Source organism: Athalia rosae, chromosome 7 (assembly GCF_917208135.1).
Source record: "Athalia rosae chromosome 7, iyAthRosa1.1, whole genome shotgun sequence".
In the NCBI taxonomy this organism is placed as follows: Eukaryota; Metazoa; Arthropoda; class Insecta; order Hymenoptera; family Athaliidae; genus Athalia; species Athalia rosae.
In genome coordinates this window covers 944,053-964,758 of record NC_064032.1, presented here as the reverse complement: position 1 = coordinate 964,758, position 20,706 = coordinate 944,053, and the positions used below count along the sequence as shown (strand labels likewise).

General features: G+C 37.9%; 1 protein-coding gene and 1 long non-coding RNA gene across 10 annotated transcripts; both read left to right on the top strand.

The window, feature by feature from the left end:
• The first annotated feature begins 560 nt into the window (after positions 1-560).
• Positions 561-8,477, top strand: LOC105693743 (prolactin-releasing peptide receptor-like). 7 transcript variants are annotated; one of them, XR_007279521.1, is made up of 4 exons: positions 568-1,148; positions 3,154-4,561; positions 6,141-6,554; positions 7,964-8,111. XR_007279521.1 is itself a non-coding variant. In XM_048658814.1 (4 exons), exons 3-4 carry the CDS (start codon positions 3,623-3,625, stop codon positions 6,435-6,437), a joined length of 1,236 nt encoding a protein of 411 aa, XP_048514771.1. In that variant the 5' UTR covers positions 568-771; positions 1,024-1,148; positions 3,330-3,622; the 3' UTR covers positions 6,438-8,111. The 7 variants fall into 7 exon arrangements, 5 of the variants coding, with proteins under 5 accessions (XP_048514772.1, XP_048514771.1, XP_048514769.1 ...); XR_007279522.1 differs by having other exon boundaries at positions 7,971-8,107; XM_048658814.1 differs by having other exon boundaries at positions 568-771; positions 1,024-1,148; positions 3,330-4,561; positions 6,141-8,111.
• An 868-nt stretch (positions 8,478-9,345) lies between these two features.
• LOC125501823 lies at positions 9,346-20,126 on the top strand. 3 transcript variants are annotated; one of them, XR_007279526.1, is made up of 6 exons: positions 9,346-9,562; positions 12,498-12,705; positions 19,111-19,254; positions 19,462-19,563; positions 19,655-19,701; positions 19,792-20,126. It is a non-coding gene; the product is annotated as an uncharacterized LOC125501823 (long non-coding RNA). The 3 variants fall into 3 exon arrangements; XR_007279524.1 differs by lacking the exon at positions 9,346-9,562 and having other exon boundaries at positions 11,412-12,705; XR_007279525.1 differs by lacking the exons at positions 9,346-9,562; positions 12,498-12,705 and adding an exon at positions 13,425-14,072.
• The last annotated feature ends 580 nt before the right edge of the window (positions 20,127-20,706 follow it).

Genomic DNA, 20,706 nt, shown 5'->3' with positions numbered 1-20,706 from the left:
CTGAAGAGGATGTAATAATATTTTTATCGCTGAAATCTGTTGAATGAAATTTCATTTATCGAGTTGTAGCATTATAACTGATAAACTGTTGATTATTATTCTCATAGAGATCAGATCGCCTGTACGTACATTACAGGGAGACGCTTGCGCGAGGAATAAGACCAAAAGCGAAGCGCCGCAACTGAACGAGTTATATATCCGACGCTCGGCGTCGCGGCGCGGATTCGCAAATTCTGAACAACTCTCTCAGTCAGTCACGCACCAATATCGGCGCGTCAAAGTTTGTCAGACGCTCGTGCGCTGGATTGATATTATTCATATACTAGACATACCGTACCTCACGTACTATTTGAAGACTATAATTCCAATGGAGTTCCTCGTAATTTTCTGAAAATAAAAAAAAATTGACAAAATTAATATACATATAAATAAATTAATAAAATACCGTACACCTAAACTATAATAATATGTACTTCGTTGCGCATCAAAATCAAAAACAAAAAAAGAAACAGAAAAACGCCAAAAAAATCGATCCCACATTTATAAGGCAAATTAAATTCAAATTATCCTACAATATTGATTGATTGATTTCTTTTTTTTTGGTCGTTCTCTGTACGTAATGTATAAATATATAGACATAATTAAAGTCTCAGTGTAAATATTCAAAATTTTTCCCAATACAATTTCAATTATTTAAATTTTAATCTGCAGAAAATACTATAGATTAATATTGAAATTTTATAACAGCACGTTAATCAAAAAACAATATAGGTATATCATTTTTCTAACGAGAAGTATAAATACTGTACATATTTCGTAAAGTTTTTCACGATTCTTTTCCATGTATGTGCATATATAATTTTGTTTAATCAAAAATCAACCACTTGCATCATTCGTTTAATTTTCATCATCGCTACTAATGAAACGCAATAACAATAATAATGATTGATTGTAATTCGATCCTTCGAACGATTGACCGTTTAGCATGTGTAGTTAATTTTTGTTATCTCTTTCTCCAACGAGGTGCACGAAATTTTAAATAAAAAGTACCTGATTACAACAAAAAAACTAAAAATCAAGGGAAACAACAAGACGATGACGATATCTGCTGCAGGTTAAAATTATGAAGTTACAAATGACGATTTGCGGTAAGAAAAAAATATTATGCATTTGCATGTAATTCAGAAATTAATATACTTCGACGCCACACCATACTCACATTTGTGCACATTCAAATGCCATATAACATCATGTTGTACGTATAAATTTCCATATATGTAGTGTATTCAAAGAGTAAATAGAGTATCCGCGGTAATTTCAAGTTATTGGTCACTGGTTCGTATGAAATCATTACCGTAAATCAAGCCTCACAGCGCAATCTTCTCCATTAATGTTCGCGAATAATTGAAGTACAATGTTTGCTCGGTAAGGCTGTTAAAAAGCGCGGCAGTTCTTTACTTTTTTTTCTTTCAGTCGCAAAATTTCTCTACGTTATTCTCGTTCCATTCCTACAATTCTAGTTCGTTTTTCTCCTTTTCTTTTTTCATCGCCTTATATTTATCCCTAATTGATTTATTTTTTGGCAATAATCGCACCCCTACATACATGCATACAGGTATAGGTACAATACTATACACGTGAGTATACAGTATAATTATTTATTCTCCTCCATCCCTAATCTACTCCCTTCGACGAAAATCATGTTATTGAAAATCGAACAAAAAACGAATTGAATTTGTTTTTTTCAGGTGTGCAAAAGCAAAATCCCTTTATATATATTTGTTATTTAGAGATGTTCAATTTCATCTATGTGAACATTTTATAATGATAACGACAATGATATAACAATTACAGCACAATTGTGGGGAAAAGAGGTTTTTCATATACTTTTTCATTTCTCTTGTGATTTTTTGATAGGTAATTTTTTGACGTTTTAATACCGGGTATGAAGGTGGAGATTGAGACGATTGAAGTACTACCGTAGGTGTACATCATACAAGATAAGGTTTAATCGAGCGCTTCGAAAATGGGCGTTTTTTTTTTTGCCTGTTCACACATTTTCCACGCTTTTATTTTGAAATGATAAAATTTGAAAGTTTGAAATAAATTTTTGTTCTCTCCTATTTTCGCCCTCTCTTCAGTCTTCGCTATGGTATTACTATACATGCATAGGTAGAGTGTACGCACGAGTGAAGAGTAACGCGAGGGGGGTATAAAAGGGGGAGTTGGAAAAGGGACGAGATAAACTCTAGAGCTATCCGTTATAGCGGCGGCACCGTGCCGGATTTCGGGCATATATTCGCGATTACACCGTTCTCTATACTCACGGGATCATTCGGGATGATTCGGGTAAATATTTATCTTGTCGCCGATTACGTCATTCGAACCAACTTTATCCAGAAAATATACATGTCATCGTACATGTACTCGATTGCAACAGATATGCCAACCCTGGAGTAAATTGTTGTTATTGTTATTATCGTTGTCACTATTATTATTATTTATTCTTCATCGTTATCACCTCTGTTGGGCCAACCCTTATAAACGACTGCCATCACTGATCATTATCTTGTATACGAAAAGAAAAAAAAAGTATTCAAGTGTCGAAAATTAAAACCAAAACTCCTTCGTAACTGAGAAATTTGTTCCTGATTTTTTCTCATCCTCTTATCACTATATCTACTCTTTTTCATTGAAGCTGAGATATTTAATATTTTCAATTTCTAGTACATGTAATGTGACGTGAAAAGAAAATGGAAAGATGAAGTTTTGGTTTCCCTTTTGTGGTTGTCAAAGAATATTCCCATCCCTCCTGACTTATGGGACTGTATAAGGTACAGTTTTGCTTTTCCTTTTTTTTCTTTAGAGTCTAACTCTTCGGTAATTTTATGTGAGTATAAAGTATTTTTTATTATACTCCTGAGGGGCAAGAGTTTCTTGGGGAATAGATCATATTATTGTTATTATTGCTACTTTTTTCTTATTTCATTTCCTGTTTTTTTTTTTCATTTATAAAAATGTACCTATACCTGTATACCTGTATGTATGTATATTTGATTTCTTAACATCTAAAATTCTGCAGAATATTTCCCATGTGAAATATTCCCGAAGATATATCGTTCAATTCGCATGTATGTATAATATTTTCTGCAGTATAAGCAACAGTTTGTGAGTGAGGACCGAAGATTCTTACGTGGGTGGAATCAAACGTGCTATGCACACACTGTTATGTCTTTCGATGAAAACGTTGAACAGTTTTTGTCTGTCTTCTGATATAAACATATAATATAACGTTTAATTGTTGAAATTTTTTCCCTGGATATTCAAAGGGATCATCCCGTAGGTGAATTATTTTAGTTGGATACGATTCAAAGGAAACAATAAAATAGAGGCAAAATAAAATAAAGAAACAAGAAAAATATTGTGCAACGATTTGTGCGTCGATAAATAATTTTGAGGATATAAAAACGTTGAGTGGAAGCGGAGAGACAAACGAAAAGAAAAAGAATGAGATAAAAAATGGAAAAGAATCAGCGGCTCGAACGACTTCAAGAAACATAATAATGGAGTCTTGATAAATAATATTTTTGAAAAACAATTCGAGTATTGTTCATCAAGAAAAATGGGGAACGCTTCGGATACTGTTAATCTGAATTTCACATCATTCGACTACCCGGATCGTGATCTCATGGCGAATTCGGCGGTACAAGCGGTCTTTTGTATATTATATGGAAATATATTCGTACTCGGATTGTGTGGTAACGTTTTGGTGTGTTTTGTGGTGGCGCGAAATCGTCAAATGCAAACGGTAACGAACCTTTTCATAACAAATCTCGCCCTAAGTGACGTTCTTCTGTGTATATTAGCCGTTCCATTTACTCCACTCTACACTTTCCTCGGTGGTTGGGTGTTTGGTAATACCTTATGCCATTTAGTTCCGTACGCCCAAGGCGCCAGTATCTACATAAGCACGTTAACTCTGACTGGGATAGCGGTGGACAGATTTTTCGTCATAATTTATCCCTTTCAACCTAGAATGAGGGTGGAAGTTTGCATTTCGATAATAGCTGGGATATGGGTGATAGCGTTATTTTTGACCTTACCTTACGGTCTCTACATGCAACTCGAAGAGACTTACAGATTCTGCGAAGAAAATTGGCCAGGCGAAAGAATCCGAAAGGTTTTCAGCTGCCTGACGTCGATCCTCCAGTTTGTGCTGCCATTCTTCGTGATAGCATTCTGCTACGTCTGCGTTTCCGTCAAATTAAACGACAGGGCCAAGGCGAAACCTGGAAGTAAAACGAGCCGCAGAGAAGAAGCTGACAAAGAACGTAAACGCAGGACGAACAGGATGCTGATATCAATGGTCACGATATTCGGCGTATCTTGGCTTCCTCTCAACATCGTTAATGTTTTAAACGATTTTTATTCACCTGCATCCGATTGGTCGTACTACAGATTGTGCTTTTTCATGGCTCATTGCCTGGCAATGAGCAGCACCTGCTACAACCCTTTTCTATACGCGTGGCTGAACGAAAACTTTCGCAAGGAGTTCAAGCAGGTTCGTTAATATTTCCGTTATATATATATATATGCACCCCTACGTACACTTGTACATGTATATTATATACCTACTAACTCAGCAGTTACTTTCGCTACTCATTTTTATTATAATAACTCACCTAAGCTTTTCCACCTCCGTTACAGAGTCACCGAATCTCATTCAACTCATTTTATATGACTTCAATGTATACCTATAGTATATCTCTTCGTTCCAAGAATAACACGCTCCCGTTATTCTTAAGTTTATTATCAGCTGCCACAAGTTAAAATTACGTACACCTGGAAGAAAAAGATAACGTTAGGGTTCCGTGAAATTTGCGTATTTTTTTCTCCAAATTTTTTGTGTGTTTTTATGAAATATCTATACATAAACCCATTTGAGTTTCGATTTTGGAAGATCCATAGGATTCTTCTCAGTTTTTTTTTTACTTTTTCTCTCTTTTTCCTCGCGTTAACTATAATACATACCTGGGACGGTCTGGTATTTTTCTTCTCTCTAATCTTCATCCCCCTCTTTTTTTTAGCCGAGCATTCTTTTATCGTTGAGTCTATCAGAAACACTATCTCCCTCGTCCAGACTTCCCTGGAAAACCGGAATTTTCTTTTCTTTTCCTCTATTATTTTTATTTAGTTTTATTTTTTTCATTTACCTATTTATTTCTTTTTTTTGTTTTCAATAGAGTTTGTCGCCCCGAGCATCCCGTTTTCTAGCCAACTTGCGTGGCTTTTTTTTCCTCCCCATCCTTGCAGAATGCTCGCTGTGGGATTTTCATCATCGTTTTTTTTTTTCTCTGCTTCTTTCGCCTTCTTTTTCTTTCTTTTCCTCTCCGTCCAAACAAGGGTCTCTTTCTCTACCTTTTCTACCACTTGTTTCAAACCTTCTTCAGACTATCTTTTACCCAAGGGTAGGACAAGAAAATGTGTAAAACCCTTTCGCTTCGATAGCTTTTTAAAGAGCTAGTGGAATGGAAAAGGGAATTAATTCATCTTATAAATTAGAACGAAAGAGAGAAAGGAAAAAAAAGTCATTAAAGGGTAATAGGGAAAAGTTGCCTCTCCGGGCTTTTTTTTTTACCTTCTTCTTTTTTTCCCCTCTATCTTCGATGTCTCCGGAAACTGAGCGTAAAAGGGAAAATTGCGAGGGTGGTCGAGATTTGATAGTAGAATATGGATCCGGAGAAGGCAGATGTCACGTAAACCGGTAAATGCACGGCCTCCAGACGCCGGTATATAAGGAGAGGATGGAATCCTAAAGCTTATTCGGTTTTTGGTAACCCCAACTGATCCTACCCGCGGTGACAAATAGACACTCGCGTAGAGCTAATATAGTCGGCGAATGATCTCGTATTCTCGTAAACCTTGTTGATACCCTTGAGAAAGGTCGTGAATTTAAAGATCGAATTATTCAGATTGAAGGCGCTATCAATTCCTGAAATTTATACATACCCTTTACTCCTGTACCCGTCTCGCTCCGGTGTTATTCTGTGTTGTTCTTGTTGTTTTTTTTTGGTTTTCTTCTTCACGCAAGCTGCGTGGACGATTGCTCTCTGTAAATGAATGTCTGCTTGCCTGGGCAGGTATTACCGTGTTTTAGAAGGTCGTCCGAAGGTCGTGGTCAAAGATCCGTAGGTGGTATGAGAAGCGAAAGGACTTGCAACGGTGACGGTGATCCGGATGGTAACGGTAACGGAATCGTAACCGAAACCGTTCAGGAAGAGTCACTATTACACGGGACGAGGTGCACGGCAAATCCGGCCACTCCCACCGGATGTGAACTCGTTACTTTGGATCCCTCAACGAGCTCCTTAGGGTCCGATAACTGCAAGGAAGAAAAAGGACGCGTGAAAAACGACGTCGCTGAATACGAGCTTTAAAAATTATGGACGAGGAATATTCACGGCGACGCGATAGATTTTTCTCCCACTCTTTTTTCCTTCTCTCAGTTCTTTTTCTTATTTTTTCTCTTTCATTTTGGAGAACCGGAGAATAAGGTGAGTGGAGTGAGTGAACAAATATAATAAAGTAGAATGTGGAAGATTTTCTGTTCCGTTCGGATCGTTGAGTAGGGAAAAATTGAGCAATGGTTCGTGATTCTACTCAGTTAGATTTTTTTTCTTTGTTTCCTATTTATTTCGTCTGATATTGTAACCCTCTGATTGCTGCAACGACGAAAAAATTTCCGGTCCTCGCGAGGCAAAATCGAGACCATTAAACGCATTATTCGCCATACTTCGAATATTTTTCAGAAAATGGAACGTCAACGATTCTACTCTCTGTATAATATTTTCATCCGGATGTTTTTTTCTTTATTTTTCTGTGGTAGGCATTCACGGACCGATAAATCCGGGGATTTTCTTCTCCCCTTTCGATTTGTGGAAAAAAGTGATGGCTTTTAAAATCCAACGGCTTTAACATGTGTACCACAATAGCTTGTACGAAATAATCCCGTGCATTCGTATGTATGTGTGTAATGTATAGGTACAGGAGAGTTTGAGGTACTTGAAAAACGCGCAGATTGAAAGCTCAAAAGTTTAAACGTTCAAATCCAGTTTGGGCATAAATTTCACAAGTTTAGTCCTCTCTCCCTAAGCTCCGACAATTCTAGATAATCAACTAAAACCAAATTCCGGTGAAACTCTTTAAGAAAGAGAAAATAAAAGTTAAAGAAAAAAAGATGAAAAAGAAGAACTTTGCTAACGTGGTATGAAAACGTTCGCTATTTCCGTTAGCCAAATTTCATCGCCTTCGTTCAGGTTTCCCCTACGCAGCGTTCATGAATAAACTGCGAATAAGTGTAATCTACTCCTCGTAATAATGCTAATGTTAAAATGTCTGGTGAAAAAAAGGAAAAAGAAAAACGGATCTCAAAAATAAAGTAGATTACGTGATGTATGGTATACGGGTGGGAAAAAACCGGATTTGTCGTCGTGAGCTGGGAAATCTGAAGATTGATAAATAAATAAAAGCGTCGCGAATATGTATACCTGAGGAAATTCCATTGCAGCAACAGGCTTTCGGTTATTATACGGTTCGTACCGCGAGAGTGAAACCGAGTTTTCTTTTCTCTCTATTTGGAAATGGAGTGAAGAATAATGTGGCAGTGTAAAAGGAATGCGTACGAGTGAATGAAGCTCCACTAGGTTGACTCTGCAGCTATTTCCGGGGTTTAAATCTGGGTCAGGAATCTTGAGCTATTCTTCCTCGCTATAAAGGATCACATTTAGGGACTAGAGTAGCGAGTTAACATTGTGGTTTAAACCTCGAGCGGTAGAAACGTCTCCTTAATCTTCAACTCCTTATGTACCTAAATCTGAGTCTCTCCATCTCTCTCTCTCTCCTCTCTTTCTCTTGCTTCTTGGAGGATCAGAAATGAGGGTGATTATTATCTAGGGGTTGGAAGTTTTCAGGTGGTGAGACCAAGTCGAGTAAACCAACAGAGACCGGTGACTGTCTTCTCAATCCAAGGTAAACTGACAAGGCAAAGGTGGAGATTTTGCTTACCTCGTGGAGAAAATAGAGGAGGTCCAGTAATTGCCAAATCACAAACTCCACTCCTTAACCGTCGCCGGATTATAATATCATCAAAATTCAAACGTTGATTCGATCCTCTATCTCATGGATTTTCTGCCTTTTACCTATGGAAAAGATTCTCTGATGGCCTGCAACGATGAGCCCCCGCCGCCAAAGAGAGTTCAACCGTAGAACGATAGGGTGATTATCTGATGTTGATGTGTTGGATCTGCAATTAAAAATGGAATCACTCTCTGTTAACTAAGGGTATGTCGTACCATACAAAAATACCCATAAAACTATAACACGTACTACATAGTATAAGGAATTAGAAACACCCTGCGGTGACGAGCTTGAAGCCTGCTGCCAGTGGATCTGTATGTACTAAAAATAGAATATAACTGTAGATAAAAGAGGAAAAGTATGTAATAATAGAGGAACAAGAAACACTGTCTGACACACACATGCATATAGACATAGTCTGTGTACCTAACTATTCCTATATAAAATTCATGTATCATATGTCCAACGGGGATCTGTTTGCTCGTTTGATAGAGTGTATGTATTATACCTATACCCATAACGCGGTAGACTTCAATTAACACGTTGGAATAAAATTAAAAATTGTCATTAATATTCAAAGAGCCTCTGCAGCTGATACTAAAAATGGATATCGAGGTTTAAATAAATTTTTTAAACGATCGTATCGCAATGATTGCAAAATAAACGCTATATGCCGCAGGTTGTATACGATATACCTGTGTGGATACAGGCGGAATGGTTTATATTTACCATGAAATCTCCGGTTAATTGCTTCCGCCGGTTCAGCTGCAGCGATCGTCTTTGCGTAGTGTTAATTTAAACTATTAAATAAGTGGGTGACTTATTGTTAGCTGCTTTGAATAATCTATAGATAGCCTGCCTGCTGCATACATATATTCCAGTAAATTCGAATTTCGATTCAGGTTCGAGATTCATCAGCGTTAAAACTACGGCGCGATTTTTTGTCACGAAATTTAACGAATCTCAAAGCATGATTTTATCGCATTTTGATTAGCAAATAAGATATATCTAGGTACAGTCCGCTACTGCATAAGATGTCGATTTATAAAAGAATAAATTTGAAAAAACAAATTGAAAAAAATACATGTACATAATATACAAATATTATTTTATGTCGAGTTTATTATAATATTAAATAATATTACTGTATGTATGCTATGTATAATGTATGTATATACAATCGCAAGCAAAAAAATATATAGATATTACGTATATATATACACTATACCAAAATGAAGAATATTATAACTGCTCCTCGAACTTCGTTATTTTTATACTTTCGTTCGGTTGATTTATGCTTGAAAATTGCTTTCAGATAAAAGTTAAGCTTTCCAGGAGTGGCTGCAAAATGGAGGCGGTAAAAAAAGAATCGCAGAGAGTCAGTGGAGGGTAGATGCCAAAGAAATATCTCTGTACAATACTATGGGTAATGGAATCGTAATAATATAATAATCCTCCATCCTCCGTTCCCCATTGTCTTCATCATTCTCTCTGTTCTTTTTTTCCTCCTGCCCTTCATCTGCTTTTCATTTCTCGCGATACGAATCAAAATACTCCAGCGGCAGCTGGACGGAAAAAATCATTTTACAAAACGCTCCAAACGCCGGAGGGACATTAATCGAGATAGATACCGAAATGTTTCCAGAAGATAAGCAGCACATTGGCTTCACGATTTGTAAAAAGAGAAAACGAAAAAACGAAAAAATAAACAAAAAGAACTGGTAGACAATTAAAGAGGGAAATTGCGGAGCGCCAGGTGTCCGGTGTCACAATGATACTTAAACGGCTCCTGCAGAGATGATATAGAGAGAGGGTCTCACAATTTTGGGTCTCACAGGAGACGAGGGATTAGCGAGAACAAATGGGTTTCCCTCCAGTGATTTACAGGAAAAGGGAATATTCTCTGGTGAAAACAAGTTGAGCTTGTATCAGAACGCGCGATATTATGTAAGGGATCGATAAAACGCGAGCAGGAAACGAGAAGCCGACCGCAGTAGCCGGGTATCACCCCGACGACACCCGCCGTAACAGATTAAAAATTGTCCAAAAGGATTAATCGCCCCGACGATATTACATCATAACTATTTACGTATACATATACAACGGGTTGGAAAAAATCTCAAAGAAAATCCGATACCTAATTCATTTGGGGCATATGTTTTTCGAGTCGAGGATAAAATCCATCCCCTGTGATAAAATCCGTAGACCCGCGGAATTCCGCCACGGTGTACGTTCCTATCGATTGATTCATCCAGCAGTTTTGATGCGTAAAAGAAATTACGAGGATATCGTGCGAAGCGTAACGTAACTTCGTGCGGGAGAAGTGTGAGGAGAATCCTGATAGCTACGATTCTCTACGATATTTAATTATAGTATTATGTTGAGGTAGAGATAGATCTCGCGGAAATCTTATCATCCAGCTTGGGGCGGTATGGAAGTGCTTTGAACGGGTTCGCGTACAATCATCGGGAGAAGGTTCGGTGTATCTAATCGATATGGAACGTTTTCAGTATAAGTATACATCCAGAGGGATAAAGTGGCTATGGGGGTATTGGAAGGACGAGATAGAATTCCGTGTGCAGTGTGACTAACGCGTACAAGAGAGGATTTTAATCATCCTTTTTTCATCCGCATAACGTATATAAGTGGGACCCCGTCAATTAGTCGTTTTCATTTCCACGGAGGCAGCGGTTGATCTGATTGTAATCAGTAGAATCTGGCAAATCGGATTTCGGTTTAAAACGAGAGAGAAACTTCTACTCACGGAATATGTTATAATCTTATTCCAACCGAACGCTGCGCGGGGTCGTTGAGGACGTGAGTTCGAACTTGCGGCTACAAAAGTAGGTGTACGTGGGGAGTTTCGGATGTCGTCTCGAGTTGATGACGCTTTCTGTTCCCGCAGAGACATTCGGAAGCCCCGTGCGACTGTCAACTTCCTCTTTCACCCCTTAATTTTCCTTATTTCTCCATTGAATTTCGAGTGCTCTTGGCGAAGCGTGAGATCTACACCGATTCACGGTTTCCGGACGTACGGGTACACGGGGTCGTAAAATGCGGAGAGAAAATTTTCACCGCTTCCCTTTCGCGTAGCCACGTTTCTTCCCGCAGTCGTATAACTATCTGCATATTCCATACAATATTCCCATCTCGAAGGGTGATCAAAAGTCCTGGCGTGCGACATCTGCAACAACCGATACACGCTTACACGACGTGTACGATACAGTTAAAATGATACGATATTTGTTATTTCATTTTTTCATTCTACAATCTACTTTTTTTTTTTTTGCCTCATGTTGTTGGGGTGAAAAACGTTTTACGACATTCAGACGGGACTAAAAACAACCACCGCGGTGTCGTTGGTTACTCGCCATCAGGACGGTAAAACTGCCCCAATAGCTGGACCTTGATATTATCAAACCGTGCGGAGGAGGGAAAAGAAAAATAACATACTTCTGCAGTTTATAGAATCGTATAAAATCGTGGGATGACCACCACAAACCCGCTCTATACGACCACCTGTATCACCTTTCATTTCTATATAACTTACGCCCGAAATTCTTATACAGAAACACCGAGAAGAAAAAAAGCTTTAGGGTCACTCCGTTTTTCTTCCTTTCTTTTTCATTCTTTTTTTTATTAAGGTCGGCATTAATTTCAGCGGTTTGTGCATTTGAAGTTTCAAATTACAATATCGAGTTGGGATTGCTTGATATTTGAAAGCGAAAAAAATCAATCAGACTAAATCAATTGTAAGAGTTATTTTCAGGAGCTTTCAAAAGTAACTGGAGAATATTGCCACGATGATTTATTCTTTTGCATTCATTTCAATTAATCAAAATAAAACGAAAAATGTTGAAATTCATATGAGCGATCATTTTTTTTTTCTTTTTTCCGTTTACCGCCATTAACGATATTTCTTTACCCTTGGGGAAAAATAATTTTCGGTTGTTCGAGCATGCGAACGAAAAAAAGGAAATTCTGTATGCCTGAAGGGAAAAAAATGCAAAAATATAAAAACAAGGGTTTCCCGCTGCTATCGGACATTTTTTGTTCTCCTCATCCCCTGTACAGATAGAATTTTAGCTGAATATTATACAAGGGATGAAAAAAGGAAGAGACGAAAATCGGAAACCACAAAATAAAAAAAGAATAAAAATATGCAAAGTCTGCGGTACACCTAGATATGAAATCTTTCCAATCGGATTCACCCGACCATACATTTTGCGTTATTAATCATTCGATTTATTTCTTTTTTTTTTCCATTCATTTTTTATCGGGATGTTCACATATTTTATGTAGGCGTATGTATACCCATATCGTACATATGTATACCTACTTATTACGTATTTATGTTTCAGTTTATTATAAAGCCGACGAAACCCAGCTGCAGGTTGACTCGTACGTCGTTTCGCTCTGGTTAGATGAGAAGGAAAAGAGTTTCGCAGGCGGGCATATCATCGGGATTGATTCGACAGCGTGATATAGGGACAGCAAACTGACACGTGTTCTGGGTATTAACGACAGGGATTTATCAACGTTGTGTCATTCGCTGCCTGCGCGGTAAATGTACATATTTTTTTTATTTTCCTTTATTTTATTATTCACTAAATTTCACCCGACTCGTGTACCGCGTTGGTCGCGCATACGCGAACGATATATTAGGTATACATGGACATCGTTACACGCGGTGAACGGTAGGTGATTCTACCTCGTGTACGTGTGAAGTGAAAATAAGGGAGAGAAAAAGATATCGATGTTTGAGAAAATGAAGCGACAGGAAACGAGACGGAGAGAGAAAATGGGATACGAACGAAAGAAAGGAAATAAATAAATAACACGGAGAGAAAAATAAAAATAAAAATAAAAATAACCGACGTACGGCTGGTGGTAAACGAGGTAATGGATGAGCAACAACTTGGCCAACCTGCGGGGGGCACGTCAATCAAATGTTGATTAAAACGACGACTGGGCTCTGCACCAACAGCGGCAGTGGTAGTAGCAGCGGCACATCAGAACGCGAACGCGAACGGGGCGGATGTATTATATGGTGTGGTTGTTTCCACCCTCAGCACATCTGGCGACGAAGGGCTCGTTACGTTTTATTGAACCAACCGCGAAAAGATTGCAGACTCCTCTTCTTTTTCTACATTCTCGTCTCTTTTCTCTTTGCTATTTTCTCTTTTTCTCTCTCCATTCTTCATTTTTCAATAATAATGCCATTCGGATACGCCGTGCGCACGGTGGTAATGTGACGTGGGCAAACAAAGTCATTCGTATACCTGGATATTCGTCAGATGAATTATTGTGTTTGCGAGAATAAATGCGGAAGAAGGGGCGAAATGAGATGCAGAATTAAAATCGATATCCGACCAAACCTCGTTGCGGTGTTGGTTTGCTGTAGGGTATACCTATAATCGAATTCGACGCGCGGTATATAGTAGCTTAGCAATTAGTATTACGGTTACGATTAATTGCAAATCCTTTGGGTAAAGGGGGAAATTTTCGAGTCTGAAGTCTCGAGGCTTCGAGCTTGAGGCGCGCGGAACCTTATATGCTTCAATTAAATTCTTCAATTAGTCTTCTTCCTCATCACAGAGTGATCGGATTCGCGACGGTGCGGCGTCGCTAAGGCGGACGTAACTAACGTAAACCGAGTATTTACGGTGTACGATGATGAATTTTGAATCTTAACGCGATACCCGCGCCGCGAGGGTCCATTTGATCGATTGGTATAATTATTTGTCGGAATTCGTCGTCTCGATAACGGCGAATAACGCGCGCAAAAAAAAAAAAAAAACCACCACCGAAATATCCCGTTTATTCCGGCGTTGCGTTGAAACACAATTTCAACGATTCTGGATCGGGTAACCCGCGACCGGCGAAATTGTTTTTTTACAAAAATCCAACGTGAAATAAAAACTGCAAATTCACCGGTAAGGAAAATTTTTCTACTCCTCGTAATTTACCGTCTCCTATTGCAGTTGCTCGCACCCGTTCTATCTTTCTACGCCGATACGATGGCGTGCGAATACTCTCCCAATGATTCTTCAAATTGAAACAAAACGAATGAAAACGAATGGAAAAAAATTCATAACGTCGCGTAAACGGCTCTAACACGTTTGTAATATACATACCGTATGTGATATACCATATAATGTGATATAATACATATTTAATATAGCATGGAGCGAGTGGTGTGCGGATGTATCGCAAAGCTTTTCGATAAAGTGTCGAGTTATGAGTTACCTGGAAAAGTTAGCACACCTGCTATCTTTCCCTCCCTGCGACAAGGTGCGAGGGGAAGGTCTGCAGACGGTGTCCGTGCAGGGACGAGAGGGTAGAGCGTTGGGTCCGGGTTAGGTGCGGTTCAACTTGTACCCACTTTGGTTGGGCACCGCCGCGTAAGAGTAAACCCATTATTACAACAGCGTTAATGGATTCAACGCGTTCGACCCCGACGCGTTATCATCATCCAATTCCGGATACGATATATGCCGCCGGACGTATCGCCTACGATTGACCGTTCTCCACTTTCTAACCGGCGATCACATCCACCCGGAGTAATTAAGATCGTTAAAACCTCGACCGGACGGCTCCAAAACCTGGGGGTTAAAACACATCGGTATTAGGGGTAGCCTGGAGCAGATTGATCGATTTTTCCTCTTTCAATTGATCGTCGAATAATCATTCGGTACTCCTTATAGATACTTATGATATTTTCAATACACTTACTCCTTTCTTTCCATTTCTTTTTTTCAATGTCTCCTTCAACTTTCCTCGTTTCTTACCCTCTTCTCTTTTCTATTTCTCTTTTTGGCAACCAGGTAGCAATACACCCAACGATATTCTCTCCCTTTCCGGTGTGTTGTATATAAATACTCCTGTTTCGATTCCGGGTCATCGATTTTAGGACCGAAGGGTCGAAGGATAACTTCTTTTTCTCTCTTCTCTGCTTCTTCCTACTCTTTAGATGTCCATTTCCACTAACACGCTGTACCGACCTCATCGTAACGTCATTGGGTGGTGAATTTTTGAGTCTCCGATATCGGGAGAGGAATTTACCCTCGTAGAGCCAGGTCTGGCACCGCTTTGTAGAACGATGCTGGAGCAAAAACCAGAGGAAAATAAAATAACCGAAAGAGATTGGAAAAAAATACCGAATAAAGAGGGTAGTGGTGAGAAACAGAGAAACTGCCGGACAGGGTAGGCATTTCAATTTTGCGAAACCTGTGGATTCGGAATATACCTATACACATAAAACCTCTGGTTACTTCAACCATTCTTTTTCGTCCTTCTTTTTCTTGTATCACTTACGAGGCACCTCATAAATACATTACTATACTACGGTGCGAGAGACAAAGTTCAACTTTTGAAGTAGAAAAGAAAATAGAAAAATCTACGTCGACCTCAGTGATCCGATTCACACCGCCCCGTAGCAATATTCGCACGTATTATTATTTCATACCTAAATATCGATGAACTTCATCAAACGGTACACAAGCTAAGCCCAAAGTTTATAAATCGGTCACGTTAATGTAATAAATCACTATACTCCAGATGGTTTTTCGGTTGGATACGAATAAAAAGAAATAAAAAAAAAAAAAAACGATAAAAAATTCTTTTTTCATTCTATTTTTTTCTCCAGATATCGTCACGGTATTTTATAGCGGAATGAAATTTTCACAAAATGCCACATTTCATATTTTCATATCGTACCTAAATTCATAGCCCATTTCCAAATATATATACTTATACATATATTTCTTCATACCGTCGATGATATGCACCCCCCCGCGGAATTTCCGTAATAAACTCCTTATCGTAACCCCATTTATTATTATAATCATTATCAATATTATTATTATTATTAGTTATTTTATTGCTACGCCCGTGATTCAAAATTCCGACCCCTTTTACTGCAGATTCATCTACGATTCTGCTGGGGGTCGAAAAGTCCCGGGGCATGAATCCGACCCTAAATACGGAACGCGCTATGTTTGCCATAAATTCTTGCCCAGCTGCTGCTACTACGTTTTCCCTCTGCCCTCTACTATTGATATACCTATTTAACGCAATACGTATTCGGTTTACGGATTTCGCTGAGCGCATTTTCCCTTGCGCGATATACACTGTTTACATAACAATACGCGCGATAGGAGTTTGGTAAGCTATTGTACCTATGCTACTGTTATATTTCTCCCTTATTTGCGCTGAGGCTATAATGATAATAACGGTAATAATAATAATAACAACATAGAAATTAATTACGATACCGTAAACGCTTTGTTGTTATTATTTCTGGGATAATTTTCTAAAGAAAATTAAAATAAAATCATAATTAGTATGAATGAAAAACTAGATGATTGAACTAAAGAGTTTTTCGTCGCTCGAATGTAAAGTATGGCAGAGTAGAGAAAGAAAATGAAAAGAAAAACAGATAAAGAAGAATTCAATCTCCTCCAGGAATCTTTGAACTGAAGAATTTCTCAAACTTGTATAATATAATATATTAATGAGCGAGAGTTATTAAATTTTTTCATTATTTTATTTCCGTTCTTTTTTGTCTCGGAATTTCATTTATATACGTGGGCAAAAATTTTCAAGACTAAAAGAAAGTTTGAGTTTGAGAATTTTGAGTGAGATTTTCTCGGTTTCATGTTCAATTCACGTACAGCGGCGTAATAGATGTGTGCACGTTACTTCCCATGAAGCGTGGGTGGTTTTATGTGAGATAATTGAAATTTACGAGGGTAGTATTATATGCGTCGATGCGAACTCGATGCACATACCAGATCGGCGAACGACGACAGAAACTTCATCAGTCCGAGGTTTCGGAAATGGGGGTTGATGGTCCTACGTACGTACGTTGATAGAAGGTATGCAGGGGTTGCGGGTGGTTGAGGGTGGGTTCGATCGTTGGCTACGTATCGTCGACGTTCTGAAGCCAGTGGGGAATTGTTTACAACATTTGGTTTACATTGTACATACCTACACAACACACATTGCACACAGATGTAAAAATACATACGTATACACATACATGTAGTCAGAATCGAGAGCAAGAACAGTAAGAGCAGCAGCAGCAGCAGCAGCAGCATCAGCACACATAAATACATGATATACATATGTATACATATACTATACATATCGGTATTGCGCCCCGCGGTATTGCTTTTACCGCTTTGTAAACAGACGTGCCATTATCAACAAGGTTTTGTGTACTTACTTATGGCGTCATTCAGGCCGTATAATCTACCCACCTGCCTCTAGACCACAGTTTATTCCGGTTACCGTTCATAACATATCTTCATTTTAAACCAAACACATACCTCATTTCACCCTGGCACCTCATCGAATCAGATCCACGATTGGAGGAGCGACCGCGCTAACCTACAAAATAGGAAAATGAAACGGATAAATAAAATAATTAAAACTTGGCACGGAAATGAAACAAATGAAAATCACACTTCGTCAACAACATGGCGGCGTATGGCAAACTCATGTAGGGCGAACTTTTTGAATTTTCTATGTTACCTGTAGCGCACGAGGAGGGGATTCGAATGCCGAAAGCCGTTTGAAATTCTGTTCTTCGTTCATGCACGATTACACCCGGTATACGAGATGATAGGCATGTAGATACGTACGCGGGTTGGCATTATATCATCGAGGAAAGGAGATCAAAGTCGGTTGTGCGTAACCAGTTGAAACTTACGATTAATTCCGTTACTCTACTTCAGACTTTACTACCCCTGGGTCCTTGTGTTGCAGATGAGTTGTATATTCCGGTTGTTGTACAGCTCTCGGCTCTTCGATGAAAAACAACATTCTCCCCTTCACCCCCCGATTCCTCATGTTGTTTCCCTTTTGCCCCATGACGTGATGCTGCTTTTGCTGCTGGCCTTCGCCCGCGGTTGACTTTCAGGAATTTCATTTCGTCTTTTATATGAGACTGAATAGCCGACGCGTGCCGACTGTCGACGTTCTAATCGAAATTCGAATGCTTCTGTCTGCCGGAGAAAACGAAAAAAAAAAAAAAACAAATGAATAACGGAGAAACACGACTCGTAATTCATACACTGCACAAATTTTTTGGGCAGCTCCCTCTTTTATCTCTCACTTAAGTATTTCATACTTTCGCGCCAGCTCAATGATCCGCATAAACTGAACACGCGCCAAATATCAATTAGGTCGCAGGGTGCCTTGAACTTCGATCTCTTTAACTTAACTTTGTATTTTTATTAACATTTTTATTTTATTTTTTTTTTTGTTGGCTTCATTCTTCCATTTTTCAATTACTTCAGTTTCCCCTCAGAGGTTCGTCATGCTACAGATTGGAATTTGAAAATTTCCAGCTATTCGTTTGTATGCCAAAAATTCGCGCACTCTTTTTGATGATCATACGAATTTTCATTTTGGTAATTTTTACCATATATATTCAGTCATTCCGAATCACGATGGAGTTTTTCTCCTTGATTTTTTCAGTTCTTTTGTGAAAAAGTTTCGGACAAAAGGAGAAAATAATTCGATCGTATACTACACGGTGAAACATGAAAAACCAAATGAACAAAGAGAATGTAAAAAAATAAATAAATAAGAAAAAGAAACAAATCTACACGAGCCAAATTAAAGAGGTCAGAGATCATCCATTAATTTGACGTGTAACGCCCCATGTAATATTTATTTATAGGCAGAAATTGTAATTCTTGTGGTTCCACGCTGTATGCCAGCTCCTGGTTTTCTTGTATAAGGGATGAAGAGGAATGAGGATTATTAATAATTGGTATTATAAGATAAGTTGTTTGCGGCTCGATATTATCAGAGGTACCTATACATATAAATGTATGTACGTACTTTTCTGGTTGTATACTTGAATAATTATCTACTTAACAGATTGGAAATACGCAACATTAAGGAATTTCGCTCGAATCGTCGAACTGTATACCTTCTTAGTATATATTACCTTATGTATAGATGATATGAAGTACATGGGCATCATCTGACATCTGCTGAGATGTCGAGGGGACACGGAATTAAATACCTAACATCAAGTCAATATTCGCCCTCGACTTCGCCAAGATTATTAGGTTTTGCTGCAGTTAGGAAAATCTTTAACGTGTGAGTAAATAAATAAATGAATATAAATAAAAGAATAAATAACTTCTTGGACTTCAGATGGCAATTACTTTTTCGCTCGTTACTTTCTAACTAACTACCTATACATTATATGAAGTTATTCAAATGGCGTTGTAACTCGTATAGAAGTCAATTTACCGGCTGTTTGGAACTTGACTGAGCGTATTTGCATCCTTTTGATCCTTTCAGCATTCACCCAACGCGCGTAAGCGAAACTGGCAAAGGAATTGCCTAAATTATTCTCCCATCTCCTCGACGATGCGACGATATAATTTAGGTATCGTTACGCAGGTATGTCCTCCTATAAACAATTTGGATGTGAAATGATAATGAATTTTGTCTTCGTTACAAAAAAACTAACCTTTTGAATCATCCCCCACAGTATCCGCAACATGCGATATGTATTTCTTTCACCGATCAAGATAAGAGGTATAATTACCAGAAATAATTGCTATAATTATGAATTATTTCAAATACTTGCTGATTCATTGGCTTCGTTGAACTTTTTCCGTTTCATAGATCATAGATCATCCGGTCATGAGTGAGGGTGAAAAGTAAGTACGCAAGGTGGGTTGCCAGCGATAAGGGGCATGAAACAAAAGAGTTGATTACTTTTTTTAAGGCGGGAAAACCTCATAAATATTCCATGTTTGAAACATCATCCTTTCTTAACTTGTAAATCAGAACATTACGTGACATCAAGGGTATGCGTAAAATTTCATACATAATGCATAGAGGAGAATCAAAGGGAAGAAAAAAGAAAGAGGAAAAAAAATAGAGAAATTAAATTAAAACTGGAAAAGAACGTTTTCAATTTTCAAGAAAATTTCTTTTTTTGGTTGTTTTTTGTCCTATTTTCTTCTTTCCACCAAAGAAATATACATTGAATTTTTTCTCATCGTTCATTTTGCATCACAAAAATTATTTTTCCACCTCTGCTTCGAAATATATTCATGTGGTGACAATTTTTCATTTGAATAATATTAAAAAATATACATATGTATTTGTATAAATAAATAAAACCACCTCGTAACTCAACAGGTCAATCGCCAATAATTCCAAGCTAATTGTAAGAATTAATATTGTATTATCACTAGATATAATATTACTAAAAAGTCGAGTGTCGTTCATTTCGGGTACACGAAAGAAAAAACAATAAAATCAAATAAATACTAATCAAATTACATTCTTATTCAACTTTTAATACGTAATATGGATGGAATCAGACTTATTGACGTCTACTAATTATTTTATTTTATAATATGAAAAAAGGTGCATACGATTTTTGTTTTTTTTTGTACAAAATAAGCTTTAGACTCACTTATGTTAATTGAAATAAATAAAAATGTCGTCATCGATAATTGATGTATGTACATTATTCAAATAATTTGAATTGGGAGGTCGAAATATGAATTTGAAAAAAAATTTCTTAAC